This window comes from Cyclopterus lumpus, chromosome 21 (assembly GCF_009769545.1).
Source record: "Cyclopterus lumpus isolate fCycLum1 chromosome 21, fCycLum1.pri, whole genome shotgun sequence".
NCBI lineage: Eukaryota > Metazoa > Chordata > Actinopteri > Perciformes > Cyclopteridae > Cyclopterus > Cyclopterus lumpus.
In genome coordinates this window covers 12,698,452-12,713,592 of record NC_046986.1, presented here as the reverse complement: position 1 = coordinate 12,713,592, position 15,141 = coordinate 12,698,452, and the positions used below count along the sequence as shown (strand labels likewise).

Here is a 15,141-nt window from a genome sequence, read left to right as displayed (position 1 = left end):
CTTTTTCTTTTTACCAGAGGTTTGGTTTATAACAACATCACATTTGACTTCAAAGTCCATTTCATATTTACTCTGCAGAAGATAATCCACACGTTACATGGTGACCGCAGTATATCTCCTTAATATACTTCTATCAAATAACTGCAGTATTTGGTTACGAGTCAATCAAATAGCAGGTGACAACAGGCATTCAGTCCCACACAGGTTCAACGTTGTGCCATTGGCCATTCATTGCCTTTGCTGACGGCTTTGGGCATGCACATTCAGTCGCTGATCTTAAATTAATAAATAATGATAGGTCAATCCGGAATTCAGTTTATTGCTAAATGAGCCTACAGCCCGGCCTCATAGGCTGCGTTCACATTGCACTGTGAACAGCTTTCGTATGTGGTCCTAAATCAGATACAGGTCAAACTTTTCCAATGCCACCTGTCAGAAAAGCCATTTTGGAATTCACGAGACTTTACCGTCACTCTAGATCGACATTTGTCACATTTCTGCACTGGAATCCATTTACATCCCAATCCCACCAATCCCCGGCTCCAATTTTGCACCCACACATACTTGCACATGTAGGTCGCAACCATTGCTCCACAAAAAGCTATGGTTGAAAATGTCTTTCTCTCCTTAATGTTCTCGTTATCCTGTGGATGAGAATAATGTGAAACCATTGGCCACTCTTAAAAGTACGGCTCCATATCGCTACTTGTGATCAAAAACTGGGTATAAAACAGGATATCTTTAAGGGATCAGCTTTTCAACCTGTAACTCAATATTTTTTTACTTTGAAATACCACCTTTTAGAAATGTTTTTATTATTATACATGCATTTGATTAAACTAAATCTGAGTATTTGCCATACAAAAACATACACAGTTGCTCTGAATTTGATGGCACTGGAGACACTGCAGCATGAGCTTAGTTCTCACTGCCAGACATATTTACTATTCTTTATTGTCTGCTCCTGAAGGACATTTTTCGGTTCGGACTCTGCAGATCACAAATGGCATGCCTCTCCTTTCATGCCTTTATGACATTATTCTTTTTTTAATTATACATCAAGGGTATTTAAAAACAAGTGCAGATGTGCTTTGATGAACATCTAATGTGAGGTACTTGAGGACTGGAGTGTAGCATAAAACATCACTGTACGCTTTCCAATAGCTGACCAAGGACTCATAACATTAAGATGAATTTCATACTGGGAAGCATTACTGCTTCTTTTCATCTTAAGATCACGATATTGTATTTTTCCACCAGCACATGAATGAACAAAAATAAAGCCAGACAACTGAAATGAATCCAGTAATATACCAGGAGCGAGGTAGCAGTGCGCCTGGAGACAAGGGCAAATAAGGAAAGAGGAGAATTTACCTGACCCTCACATAAACCATGTGCTGTTTATCTAATCCGTTGATCATGCACATTCATTTGTGGATGAAGCTAAAGACAAGATATTTATCACCTTTAAAATATGATCCTCAAGTGAATGGTATTATCTTCACCTTCAAAGCAAAGCAAAGAAAGGAAAATATAGAAAATACACTTAAAAACATAAGAATATGTGGAAAACAGCAAGCAGGATGACAGACTAGATCCCAGTCAAATCTGAAAATAATGTTATTTATCGCTGATTCAGACACTGTAAACATATGTTGTTTAGAAGGATCGAGCATATAGGGAATGTGCCCTAGTTTGAGAGATGTATTTTAATCAAGTCACACTGTACTCTGACACAGCGTGACAATCAGCAGGAATGCATTAGTGCTCTAGGCGGTCTGTTTATCGACATTCAAAGGCTCAGGAAGTCCCTCATCAGTGGCTCAGTTAGAGAAATGCATGTGCTGCTGCTATTGACCTGCTCACAGAGTGCTGCTGCTGTTTATAGTGTGTGTGTGTGTGTGTGTTGGGTGGGGGTGCAGCTGAAGAGATGCTGAGGAAGCATGTGAGCGATTAAGAGAGAGGTAGGCAATCTGAGGTTCACTCTTTTTAAATGCTTGCTGCATCCAGATTGACATTTACAGGTTGAGCGGCTTTGCACCGCGAAGAGCAGGAAGTAGGAACAATAAGTTGAATGACCTCCTCAAACAGAGCACTCAAGTATCTTACACATTAATAAAGAAATTACGTCCTTCACTGTTTCTTTAATAAATAAAGGCTAGATACATTTTTTGTAATACCAATACCACCACAAGGGATAATAATTGACATTGCCAGTGCCAGGTTTGTCAGTGATGGTGTCGGCTCAGCTGTTGCCACGTTGAAAGTCTTCCATTTAATGGCAATGAAAATGCTCTTAATATCATATTTAGCACATTTAAAATGAATCAGTCATGATTGGGGTTGGGGATCAGGGCAGCACCACAAAGTCGTTCTTGATAGCCTACTACGATGTATAATAATAATTATAACATTATAATAATGGCTCCATATTATAATGTTTGATTATTATTACTGATGTATTTGGATATATCTACACAGCATGTTACAGCTCGTGGAGGTGGAACACACTTTATTGGGTTGATATAATTAGTAAGTAGCATTGCATCATATTTTACGAGCTGGTCAAATATTTTGGATGTAAAATATCTGAATCTATAAAGTAAGAGCTGTAGTTACCATCACGGACACTGATTTCATGTCTTTTGTGTGTGTGTGTGTGTGTGTGTGTGTGTGTGTGTGTGTGTGTGTGTGTGTGTGTGTGTGTGCGTGTGTTTGTGTGTGTGTTTTTTCTTTGTGAATTTCTGTGGGGGATATTTGAGGAGGAAGTTCTTGAGTACATATAATGTGTTACTTTCCACCACTAGTGACACCTAAACTGTATATTATCATGGTTCCACACAGACAAGCAACATCTATTACAGTGAGCAGTATGGTCTCTACTGTTTGCAGAGACATGCCACAATAAATGCCAAGACAATTAATGCATACTTGTAGTTTGAATTGTATTACTGCAACTGTCCATCAAAGTATGTAGCAATGTTGAAAGAGCATTCTATGAGTTTGCTGGGTCCAGACCTGTAAATCACTGTGCACACCACAAATGTTGCTTCTGAAGTGTAAATATAAAGCTGGCTTTACTCAAAGGGGCCAGAGAGAGCAGTTCACCAATAGGCCACCAGGGGGAGAACACAAGCTACAAAACATTTTACTGACAATCATGTATATTACTGATTGGTTCCTGGCTTGTCAAAGTATATTTTTACTAAATGATTATTTATTTAGCGGTGGCTAGTGGTTAGTTTTGTCATCTCACAGCAAGAAAGTTGTGGGTGGGAATCTCCTCTGTAGACTTCCTGTTTGGAGTGTCTTTCTGTGTGCATGTAGGTTTCCTTTCCAGTCTAAAAACATGCAGATGCATTGAACTGGAGCCTCTAAATTGCCAATATGTATTGTTTTTCTGTGACAATTAATCCACAGGCTTCAGTGGTCCCTGACTCTGGTATATATATGTCTGGACAGAAAAAGGATGGATTCAAAAGATGAAGCACCTGACCATAAGTTTTAAGGCTGCCTCTGTTGCAATTTCTTGCAGCAGTATCAAAGATCCTAGCCTCTTTATAAAAACTGTCATTTCATCTCACTTTCAAAGGAAGGAGAGGTAGCAGAGAGTGAATACGGTGTTTTCTGCCTGTCTGATTCAGCTTGAATAGCACATTAGCTGTATGCAATTTACCCAGTTTCAAAGGTTCAGTATTGTATAGAGTCTGCAAAAATCATTTTTGGGTCAATTTTCTGCAGATGAAAGCAATGCTCATACAATGGTTTTATTATATTGTACAACCAACGAGGAGAAAGACAATCTGTCTGAAGCCACTGCTTTGTATGAAATTCAGATGTTCAGTCTCTGCAAATGGCCTCAATTATTTGCCTCGGCAGAGATCTTAGAAATATTAAAAGCTTTAACATTTTATTGAAAATCTAATTGAAGAGTTTCATGAATTACTTTGTGTCATGTTTGCGTCAAGCTAAAATGTACATCAATTTATAATTTACAAAAAAACAGTAGTTCTGCTCTGTTTTAAATTTGGTCTCATTTAATATTTATATATTATTTATGATTGGAGAATAGCATTGAGGTGATTCAGTCATTAAATGAAACCTGAGAACCATAAATGGAAATGGAAAGCACACCGTTTGATAAATTGTTTGAAGAGGATGGCCTTAAAAACAGAGAAAGTTGAAAATACAGAGTTACAAATGCGTCTTCATACTCCATGCTCCAACATTCATTTCAACATGAAGTATGTTATTTCCAAAGCATGATGTAGATATGATCTCATCATGTGCAACTGAGCACAGTTAAATATTAAAACTGCTGGAGACTTATGAATACATTTTAATCCTGAAAGAAAACATTCAAGTAATATATTCTTGTGCATTTGGTTGTTTTCTGAGTTTTATCAAAGCTACGTGTGAGTTCGAAGAGACAAGGTGTGAAGAGAACGGAGGCAAGCAAAATCATGATGAACTCTCAGCAACCTCCCCGCTTTGCAAGCTGGATCTATACAGCAGCTCCCACCCATTGATATCAGCACTTCATGGTTTAAATAATTCAGCAGACAATCATGGCGCTCTCCCTGAATCTCTGCAGGTACTGTACTACTGGCATTTGATTATGATAAGGAACAGCAGCTGCAAAATAGCACATCCACCAGGTAAAATGGAGATTAATTAGGAGTAACACGAAAGGCTAAACAGAAAGCAGGAAATGCATTTCATGATCATGCGTTGTTTCCCTTCAATACAGCAATGAAAGTCTTTGCTAAACTAGTTAACGGCTTAATATTGATGAGACAAGGTTACAGTGGACTGCTGCTTTGCATAGAAACCCACAGGAATAAAAATCAATTACATGACATTAAGCTTCTCATTAATATCAGATGTATTTCTAAGCTAATGATTTGTTTTAATGTAATGCACGTTGGAGAAAAAAAAGAGGCAAAGCTCCTGAAACATGTTTCACACTTTGATCAGCTTTGGGCTTTTTGCTTATAATGGAGATTATTGTTTTTTTTAGGAGACTGCATCTGAATGAGTAATGAACAGTGTCTTCTGTGCAGCGTCACACTGTCAGTCTGTTGAAGTTTGGGGAAAGAATGGGTAACATTAATAACTCCACTCCATTTGAGTTTGTAACTGTGTTTTTCCCTCATGCAACATGCTTTATAGATCTAGTGCCCCCTGGAATAAAATGGATCTTTCATGGACATGAAACAAGAGCTGTGTAGAAATATCAAAGCACATATCTGAATCTGAGATCCCACTAATTAGCATTGCGTTAGTGCAGAAGAATGACGGTTTTCCAATGTAAAAATAAATAAATAATTAAATAAATAATTAAAAAGTGATGCCGATGAGATTCTAAGCTCAAAAGTCCTCTTATGAAGGATTTAGAGTTTTCAACCCAGCATTCATTTGTCAAACAGCCGGCTGAGGTGTCACCAGAGGGGCAGTGGAAAGCGCTCAACCAATAGTAAGGGGACCTTTCCTTCAACGTGTATTTTTTTTGCAAAGATCAGAATTGAACATCTATGCACATGTTAGCAAATATTCTTTACCCCAAATATAAAAAATAATACATTTCCAACAAATTGTGCAAATCAAACCACTTTGACTTTTATTCAATGCATGTAAGGACATCAGAGATTAATTTTGAGATGAACAAGAACAAGGTATTAATCCAGTGCAGTTGAGATAAGACTTTTTTTAAACTGTCAGCTGGTTCCTAAATTGTTCACCTCCATGTGAGATAAGGCCTCAAACTGACTCCTCAGACTGTAGTGACTCTCATGACCAGCTCTCGTGTGCTATTGCTGGGTTGGCTACAGACCTCTGGCTGCCTGAGGTGGCTGAGGATGTGGAGGATGTTGTAGGGACAGTGTTGGTCTGGCACTGTGTTGCCGCTGTTGGGGTCCATATGTGTTGACAGTCCTCCTGCAGCCGTCACCACGGTTGTAGAGGTGGAGCCATCGGCTGTGGAGGCCACCACCATCAGTGAGGAGGTGGAGGTGGACACTCCTACCCCAGTCTGATAACCTGGGCTGGGCTGTGACACAGTCCTGTCCACAGTGGTCTTCTTCAGGTCATAACTGTCCATGGACTTACTATAGTTCAGGACCTTCCACTGCTGGTTCACGGCCTGCCAGCGGTGGAATATACGAAACACAGACGGTCCCTCGTGGATAATTAGTGCTGTGGAGATCAGAGCATCAATTAGACAAGCAGCAGTCTCAATGAGTGAAATATAGCTCTGCAGTGGTAGATTCACTGGGTAAAGTATTAACTGAGGGAATAGCAGAACAAAACAACGTGTCTTTCAAGTTCTGCACCAGAACTTGAGATATGATCTTTATTTCTGAGAAAAATTGTAGACATGGCACAACTTACGACACAGCAATCCTCACCACTTTTGGATTTAGGTTAGCAAACATGATGCATCTGGTCTCTGGGGTTGTTTGATAAAATCGTATCACTCTTTATAATTGCTCATAGATTTATGTTCATTGAACTCAGTATCTGGCAAATTGAAATCCATGTACAACAAGAGCTGCTTGGACCCCAACATTTTACTGCTTTTTTATTTGAAAGTAATGTAGAGACTGTACGAATAAGATGTTTTGCCTGCTTAAGCTGAGCTGATTATGTTCTGTACAATTTCCACTTCAGCCAGTACAGAGAACTGTATCACCATACAGCTGACAGAGTTTTTTAATGTATTTTATTACAGTTTTATTACAGTTATGATAGAGTTTGTTCCTCTGATGTAAGAAGTTACATACCGCTCTGTGCTGTAGCAGTCTGCTAACAATGGACGCTTAATAAGTCCCAACCTTTTCTATATTTACAGAGTCTATTGTTAAAATCCTGTCACTCTGCTTCGGCTCTGTTTCTCTCCCACTCCAACTTAGTGGATAAATGAAAGTCAGGTCTTTGTGTCTGCCTGGTGACAAGCTAATCTCTTTAAAGTGCAGAGTTAATGACTCCACAGTCAACCCTCACCACCAAACCGGAGACAATCAATCTACTCTTCCTCTTATCCTGCTTTCTATACTGCAGTGGCAGTAAAGAGTTTTCTTTTGGAGTAGGGCGTTTCATTCCATGGCCATAGCAGGGAAAAACAATCAAGAGGAAGACAGCAGGCTTAAAATGAATGCTACAAGTTTGAATCTGGACACCCAGACAAATCCAGAAGATAGTTAAAGATGCACCTTCTTTCTGTTGCGTTATCTCAGCACACAATGGTCATCAGAAAAAATTAAAGAGTGAAACACTTTTCAATATATACCATAAAAAACACTGCTCAAAAGTTGAATTTACATTGAATTAATCTTGTAAATGTTGACTGAGTATTTCATCACATTTAATATAGTAACTGTAATAGAACAGCAGTATTAATAAAAGTGGCAAACAATCATGTGTGTAATTCAAATAAAGCCCAGTGTACCATGATAAGACTCATATGAAGAAGTATTTGGTATAATTTGATTAAAAATAATGTAAATGGTTTACATTTGACATGTTGTTTTCTTTCCCTGTCGAATGCATAATGTACCTGACTGAAAACATTAAATATCATCCTCAGTCTTAAAATGCACAAATCAATTCCAAGAGGAATTGTGAGATTCAAATTGTACTAAACAAGAATAATAAAAATAACCAATGTGAATTCTAGCACCTCACCGATGCAGACGATATCCATGAAGCCATACATGCCATAGCAGATCTGGAATAGCAGATCTTGTCTCTGCCATCGAGCTGACGGGCTGAAAGACGACCACACCAGCCAGGAGATACTGGCCATCAGAAACAGGGAGCCCAAGATGGCTGCTGCTATCTGCACTTTCTCTATCACCGTCAAGGAGATGGCCTGCCACTGCAGGAAGACACAGACCACAGTACAATTCTCTTTTAACTTTAGTGAGTACTTGGAAAACCCTATGGGCAAAAAACAGGAACAAACACACAGAGAGTAAGTGCCAACAAGAGAAAAATAAAATGAATGGATACGATCACTGATTAAAACGCATTTAAAGATTCACACTATGAGTTCAGAAGGCTGATAATGACAAAACTATTCCTCGAAAAGGAAATGCTGCCATGGGGTGTGAGGACACAGACAGCAGGTACATAGCTATGAAAGCGTATGAATTATTTATATCTGTCAATTTGTTTAGCGTTTCAATGTCCACTCACAGAAGCCCCTATCGTACCACCAAAGTCTAAAACTGAGAGACTGCTTCTGCTATATTTCTGTCTTTGAGATCAGAGGGAAAGCAAACCTTTTTTGATTAAAAAAACTTTCATTTTTATTTGAGTTCCTCGGTTTATGATCAGAGCATACTGTCAAGAGAGTGTAATTCCTGAAAAGGATGCTTTGTCCAAAATACATTTTTATATGAAAACCAAAAATGCATCCAAATGAGTCTTAGTGGAGATGGGTCTGGGACTATTCCCTTTGCTCATAAACCCCAACAATTCTCCTAATGAAATGGCAAAACAGAAATGTTGGTACTCAGTGTTTTGAGTTTTTCATTGGACTGTTAACTTGCCAGGACCTCCTATTTTCAAAAACCGACAATTTGTGAATATTTTCATGCTTTGTATTTTAATGATAAAACCATCACTTCCGATCCAGCTCGTTTCCCTTTACACCTACAACTCACCTGAAGTGGGTTCTTGGTGCTGATGGCAATGACCTGATATTTGTAGTAGCAGAGCTCACAGGCCCAGGATCCTCTCTCGCTGATCCATTTGATGAGGCAGGGATGGTGGGTGCAGCGTACTGACCCACTGCACCGACATGGGCTCAGGAGCTCCCCCTATAGGAGAGAGCTAATCAATACCAGCAACCCAGGACAAGAGTTTTTCATAATTCAGCTCATTTAAATGCATGCATATATATTTAGTATTTGTAATTTCAGTGGATATCTTGTTCAGACAGTATGTGCTGCTGCTGGTGAAACATGAGCCTTGCTACATGTGCAGCACTGTGACATAAATGAAGAAAAGTCCTGCTCTCATACTGGGTTGCATTTGTCAGTAGAAGCACATGGAATGCAATGAATTGCTGCAGACTACAACAAGAACATTGGTACCATTGTCACCTCGTAATACTGGACTCGATCTTTAGAGCAGCCCAAGTGCTTTGTGATTCAGGAGAAATATCTCCCTAAAGCCATTATTGACATTCTGATAATCCTTTGTTTTCTCACTGTAGTCACTCTATGCAAATAACCATCAATATGCAATATACTGCAGGTTAAACTCCATAAATACATATTTTTTGCAGTTCTTTGTGCTGGCTTATTGATTTTCTGAGAGCGTTGCATACACAGTCAGGAAAGCATGTACGCACCGCACAGACACACACACACACACACACACACACACACACACACACACACACACACACACACACTCAGAATACAGTCACATAATAGCAGAACACCAGTTCAGGTGGGAACTGAGTTGACAGGCAAAATGCTTGATTACTTGTACAGTAGAAAAGTGGAGGATTAACCCAACAAAGGTATAGAAATACTGCCCTAAACGTAAACTGTTACTGCAGCTCTTAAATTAAATGTGGCTGTCACTTGTAGATAAATATTCTTTTGTAGTAACTTCAGATCAAAAAATGAGGTAAAATTGGAAAAGAAACTCTTAATGTTCACCTTTACTCTTCTTTCCTCCACTTTCTGCTCGCAGATTACCGTATCCAGCCTGAGGATGTGAGATTTATAATCTCTCACCCTGGGCCCCAAACTCATTAAAATATATTAGTCTTGTCATATTGGATATAGACGATGAGCCAAAAGATGTAGGCCTGCCACCCTTTTTAGGCCCTGACCTATAAAGTACCTTGGATCCATAACACTCAAATCAAGACCTTCTATAGATGTGTTAATCTTAATGGGACTGAACAAAAAGCCTGTAGTGAATGAAAAAATTAATTAGTCAACCACCTCTGCTGCATAAAGCTCTCCACCTCTCTAAGCTGAGGCATTCAATTCCTAAGCCATCGTATTGTTAATTAAATATGAAATATCCCCAGTCACTGTCTACCATCAATATGGCACAGAGATTGTGGGAAGAAATGCAAAACGTAGTGAGTTTCCAAATTATTTTTCCAAGGCATTATTGTGCTGACATCTCTGACAGCCGGAGCAGCACCCTGGCCGAGGAGAAGGGAGGGAGTCAGAGGAGAAAAGGCCCATCTACAGATGGCCAGGGTGGGAGTGTATTGGCAGGAGCACTAGAACACTTCTGCCGTGTCCAGTGGGACTCAGACTGCTCACTGTGACTGGCCTGATTGCAGCCAAGAGCTGAAACCAGGATCACTCCAGTGCAACTGAGGCTGGAGGGAGCAAGAGAGACTGATAACAAATGTGGCATTAGAGCCCACACATACAGAAAGTGACAGCTAAATGTCCTTTTGTTGATCAAACCACAATGGTCATTCAAAAACATCACAGGAGAACAAAGTATTAAAAAGTTGATTTGTCAGATAGCTGTGGCCGTGTTATTCCATTTCTCTGTGCTGCATGAACCTAAAAACACCTCGGTGCACCTCATTTTCTGATTAGAAAATTGGATCCACTCCAAATGTATATAAGGACATGAAACTAAATTAGAGATGGCTATTCACATTTCTTTAGGGTCTGGAATCAATGCAAGTCAATTGTGGAATAATAAACTCTTCCAATGACATTTAGTCCACAAGTACCTATTTGTAAAAACTATCTTATGTGCACATTTTAACCATATTCAACAAGTTAGAGGGGAAATAATAACTGAACATTTTATTTTACATTATATATATTATATTATAGTATTTATACATATTTACCTGTTATGACAACAGCAAACAAATACTGGGTGACGTTCCACTCATTGTTTATCTTACAGTTTTAGACTGTTAAAAGTAGTAATAAAAGAGCAACCATGGTTTATAATTAAAGTCTATAGACTTGAAGTGACAAAAATGTCACGTTGCATGTTTGCGTAACTTGACCTATTGCCAGCAAATGGAAGAGGAGCTTTCCTATGTTCATATGATGGAGTACAGAGGCGTAGTGACTCTGCACTGCGGGGCCATATAGAAAGAATTATGCTAACTTGACCCCTCAAGGATTCTTATTGTGTGTCAGACAAGCACACTGTGCAAGTGCATTGTCTCTGTTATAATTTAGGATGGAAAGCCAACATTATTTCGAAGCAGTAGGGACTCGCATATTTTCAACATGCAGCTCAAGTAAGGTCAGGACAGTAAAAAAAAAAAAGCATTAGCCCCAAAGGCCACTTCAATATAATTGTGCACGACAATTCAGGAATAAAGTATTCCCCAAACACTGAAATATTTCATTACTTTTCTTTTTGCTGACCTTTAGCCAAACAGAACCTTTAATAGATTGAAATACGTCTCATGTTAGCTGTATATAAAATAATACATAAAAAAACCTCTGGGATTGAGTAAAAAAATGCATGCATTTGTGACATTGTCTCAACGGTTCATTGTGCGCGTCTGTGAATGTAATGTCCATCAGAAATAATCTGGCTTCAACGATCTGTGAATATTTTTACATTTTAGTACAAAACTCTCATGTCCCGTATACACTGAAAAGATTCTCTGTAATCATTCCCCCGCCGTGAAGATATTGCTCCATTGTGTGAATCTATTGAAGGTGATGAAGGTATAAAATCCACAGTGTGTGTTTGCTATCAAGTGGATATTATCCAAAGTATGTTAGTATTAAATTCCCTACTTGTGTTTCCTTGTACAGTGTTTTCTTGCTGAATTATTGGGAAATAGTAGAAAATACCAATACCTTTCAATGTTGTCAAGTATTGTATTAATATATATTTAGAAAGAAACCTTTCCTATCTTAAAAAAATAGAGGGACTTTGGTTGAGAATCACAAAGGGCACCTCAAAGAAAATGGCACCAAAAACACTGACAGGAATTCGATTACACAGACTTATTACATCGTTTGGCGTCATATTAAATCAAAATCAACACTCAAGGCCCTTTTCTAGTGCGCTACTTGAGGAAAGCAATGTCTCTGGCTCCCTTCTTTACTCTGTCTTGAGTATCTCAGCCTTGGGGATGGAAATGTTTTTTGAGGTGAATTGTCAGATCAGATACTGGCTGCTTCTGTCTACGTGACATCCTGGAGGCTAAGGGAGAACCGTGGATAACTAATGTGTCCACTGCCTGTATCACACAGTGACACACAGACAGTCAACTCATCTCTCTTTTTAAAATGGAGAGGCATGCTCAACCCATTTACACCTCCGTAGATTCATATCTGGACTTCACACAAACCAACAGCAGAATTAACCAGACAGGGAAGGCCGGCGATAGATAAGAACATGCATAATGAAAAGATGGCATACAATCAAGTGCTATATTGACTAGCTGCAATGTCTCAAGGAAGCATCGATGAGATGAGTTGAAGGAGGCCATGGGAAACACTTCAAATTACGAGAGCGGATACTTTGTATGCAGTGCAGAGTGTGCTGACTATCTGGAGTTTTTGAAAAAAGAATTACAAGGATGAGGCCTTGTCTTCCAATCTCACGGGTAGACCCCATGTCAGTAATAATTAGAAAGGCTGTGCTCAGGGGTGGGATGATGCACAGAATTGCTGTTGGAGTAATTAGTTGATGAAACATTGAGAGTTTATAGAGACCATACACAGTGCAATGGCCATGAAATGATACAGTATACCTGCTGCTTGGTTGAAGGAAAAGCAACCATGAGCACAGACAACCGGATAATGAGTTATGTTCTACACCTCAGTTATCATGCTTTACACTTTTTGTAACCTCCATTACCAATTGGTGAGGTGTGACATTTTCGTCAATGTGGTCTCAAAGGCTCTGTCAAACACTGTAACTAATGTCTCGGTAAATTGTTAACTGCTCGCTTCTCTGATATCATTTATTAATATTAATTGTGGCACACCTTAGCCATCTTGTTTCAGATGTCTTCCTCTCCTGGTTGATGTAGATTGACATTATCATCAATATAGTCCCAAAGATGGAGGCACACAGTGTGAAGGCTCTTCCCTTCTGTTCTGCGCACATTCTTCTTCTTTTGTTGTTTTTGCTGTTTCCAGGTGGTGCGTGTGAGCAGCAGAGTGAGAGGTATTATTCGATTTGTTCATGCATGTAATGCATATGAGTTCACAGTGTTTGGCTTTAATGAGTTGGTACTGAATCTCTGTGTATTCTCCACACTTGTCAACCATGGGGCCAAGGTCTTTTATTATCCTCCCACTGCTCTAGCTGCCTTTTCAAGCCCGCAAAAGGATGAATGCAGGATGCAGTGTGATTCCTGCTCAGAGAGTTCTCAGTGCGGATGCCCTAATAAGACAGGGAGAGTGTTTTTCCTCAAAAAGCTTGACCCTCATGTAGAAGTTCTGCCAGGAAGGGATGATTTGGGGATTTATATTTATATTAATATACTCTTTGGAGAGCAAGTATTGAGAGATTCTCAAACAGATTTAATTCAGATTTCAGACATAAGTTGCGTAAATAATCCTTTCATGGATCAGATGCACATTTCCTACATGATATAAATATCTTATTTTTAACCATTGAACATATGGGGCGAAATGCATGACTTACGTATTCTGGTCCCTGGAAGCAGATCCTGCATAACGGAGTCCTGAAGCCACTTTCCGTGTAGCTGGTGAGGGAGAACCTCTCCTCCAGTTTCCCCTTCGAGCAGTCATCAGAGGAGCTGCTACAGCCGCGCAGGGCCGCCGATAGCTCCGCAGCGTCGACCCAGCACGGTCGCTCTCCAGCCGATGTCCCGGTGGCTCCCGCTGCAGGTGGAGCAATCCGGTCCCCTGCGTGCTGATGGCTCCGCGTTAACGTGTTGTTGTTGTCGGGGACGGCGACGCCTGTTTCGTGGCCGTCCGTGCCCTGGACGCTCATGGGGGTCAGCGGAGGCAGTGGTGTCGGCGGTGTCGGTGGCCCGAGAAGGAGCACCCTCAGGTCACCGAGCAGGACGCAACAGCGGCTCTTCAGCATGCCCTGGCTGCGCAGCATCAGGCTGTATCCGGCCACAAACTCACAGCACCATGCGAAAGTGCTGGAAGACAACACTTCTTCATCTGTCGTGGAATGGATCGTGGGGATGCGATTTCCAGTGTTTGTTGATTTTTAAAGCATGCAGCCTTTTAGTGTTCTATTTTGATATTGGTCTATTCTAATTGAAAGTATTTTATTGTCTTGCCACGAGAATGTAAATCCAAAAGGCGAATAAATCCCATCGATGCAAACAAGTGTCTGAAGCCATTAAGTTCAATAAATGAAACCGCTAAAAAATCAAATAAAAAAGGAAAGCCACATGTTAGATTGACAGGAATATGCATTCAAGTAATAAACCTATGGCCCGTTCACTCAGTTAATTGTCTGCCTGCTCTGTGCAACATAAACTCTCCAGACAGGCTTTTCCCTCTAGATTCACGAGTGCACAGACCAAGAATCAAATCTGCCTTTGGTACAATGGACTGATACAGACTAACACAATGTCAGCGCTCATTCTTTACAATTCAAATGGGCTTTTACAACATCGAAAGACTCATTTTAAATCACCAGAGCTCAGATTACTGTCGATGTCTTGGGCTTTCAAAGCAAATCAAGTCAATCAATGGCGTGCCACGACGCAAAATCTGCCTTACCTGGAGAGCTACCCAGATTGCTATACGACTCGCAGTTTCAGGATTTTCTTTCTTTCATAAATCTCCTGCCAGACTGTAGGTCGCTGACAAGTCTGCTTGAAGCTTACATCCCAAATTACCGAATTTCCATGTCCAAAGAACAAGTCGATGGGTTGAAATCCCTCTGTTAAAATCCAACACGATTGTCGGACTGTCCTGCTCTGGGTGAAAGCATCCGTATAGCCCCGGATTCTCCGGTGATCATTGGCTGCTGAATTGGTGCTGCAGCTTCAGCACCATGATTCCTGGGACAGCTCCCAGACGCCACACGTCACCACCGCACAGTGATGCAAGCAGCCAACTCATAGAATTGAGACAAATGCACAGGACAATGGTTCATTAAGCCGAGACATCCATCATTATAGAAGTAGACACGTGAAATGTGAGAAATGTGTTTTTGTTCAAAGAA

The 15,141-nt window shown here is 40.1% G+C and overlaps 1 protein-coding gene across 1 annotated transcript; it reads right to left on the bottom strand.

Annotated features, from left to right (window-relative positions):
* Positions 1-5,773: 5,773 nt before the first annotated feature.
* march4 (membrane-associated ring finger (C3HC4) 4) lies at positions 5,774-14,073 on the bottom strand. Its single transcript, XM_034561472.1, has 4 exons — positions 13,633-14,073; positions 8,667-8,822; positions 7,684-7,876; positions 5,774-6,195 (listed from the first exon to the last, which is right to left on the bottom strand). Exons 1-4 carry the CDS (start codon positions 14,056-14,058, stop codon positions 5,774-5,776), a joined length of 1,197 nt encoding a protein of 398 aa, XP_034417363.1. The 5' UTR covers positions 14,059-14,073.
* Positions 14,074-15,141: the final 1,068 nt, after the last annotated feature.

Excerpts from the sequence above, each read along its gene's own strand:
- march4 (XM_034561472.1), bottom strand. The coding sequence starts at position 14,058 with ATGCTGCGCAGCCAGGGCATGCTGAAGAGCCGCTGTTGCGTCCTGCTC. Across the intron at positions 7,877-8,666 it reads GCACCAAGAACCCACTTCAG|TGGCAGGCCATCTCCTTGAC; the intron begins GTGAGTTGTAGG and ends GTCTTCCTGCAG. Across the intron at positions 6,196-7,683 it reads CATGGATATCGTCTGCATCG|CACTAATTATCCACGAGGGA; the intron begins GTGAGGTGCTAG and ends TGATCTCCACAG.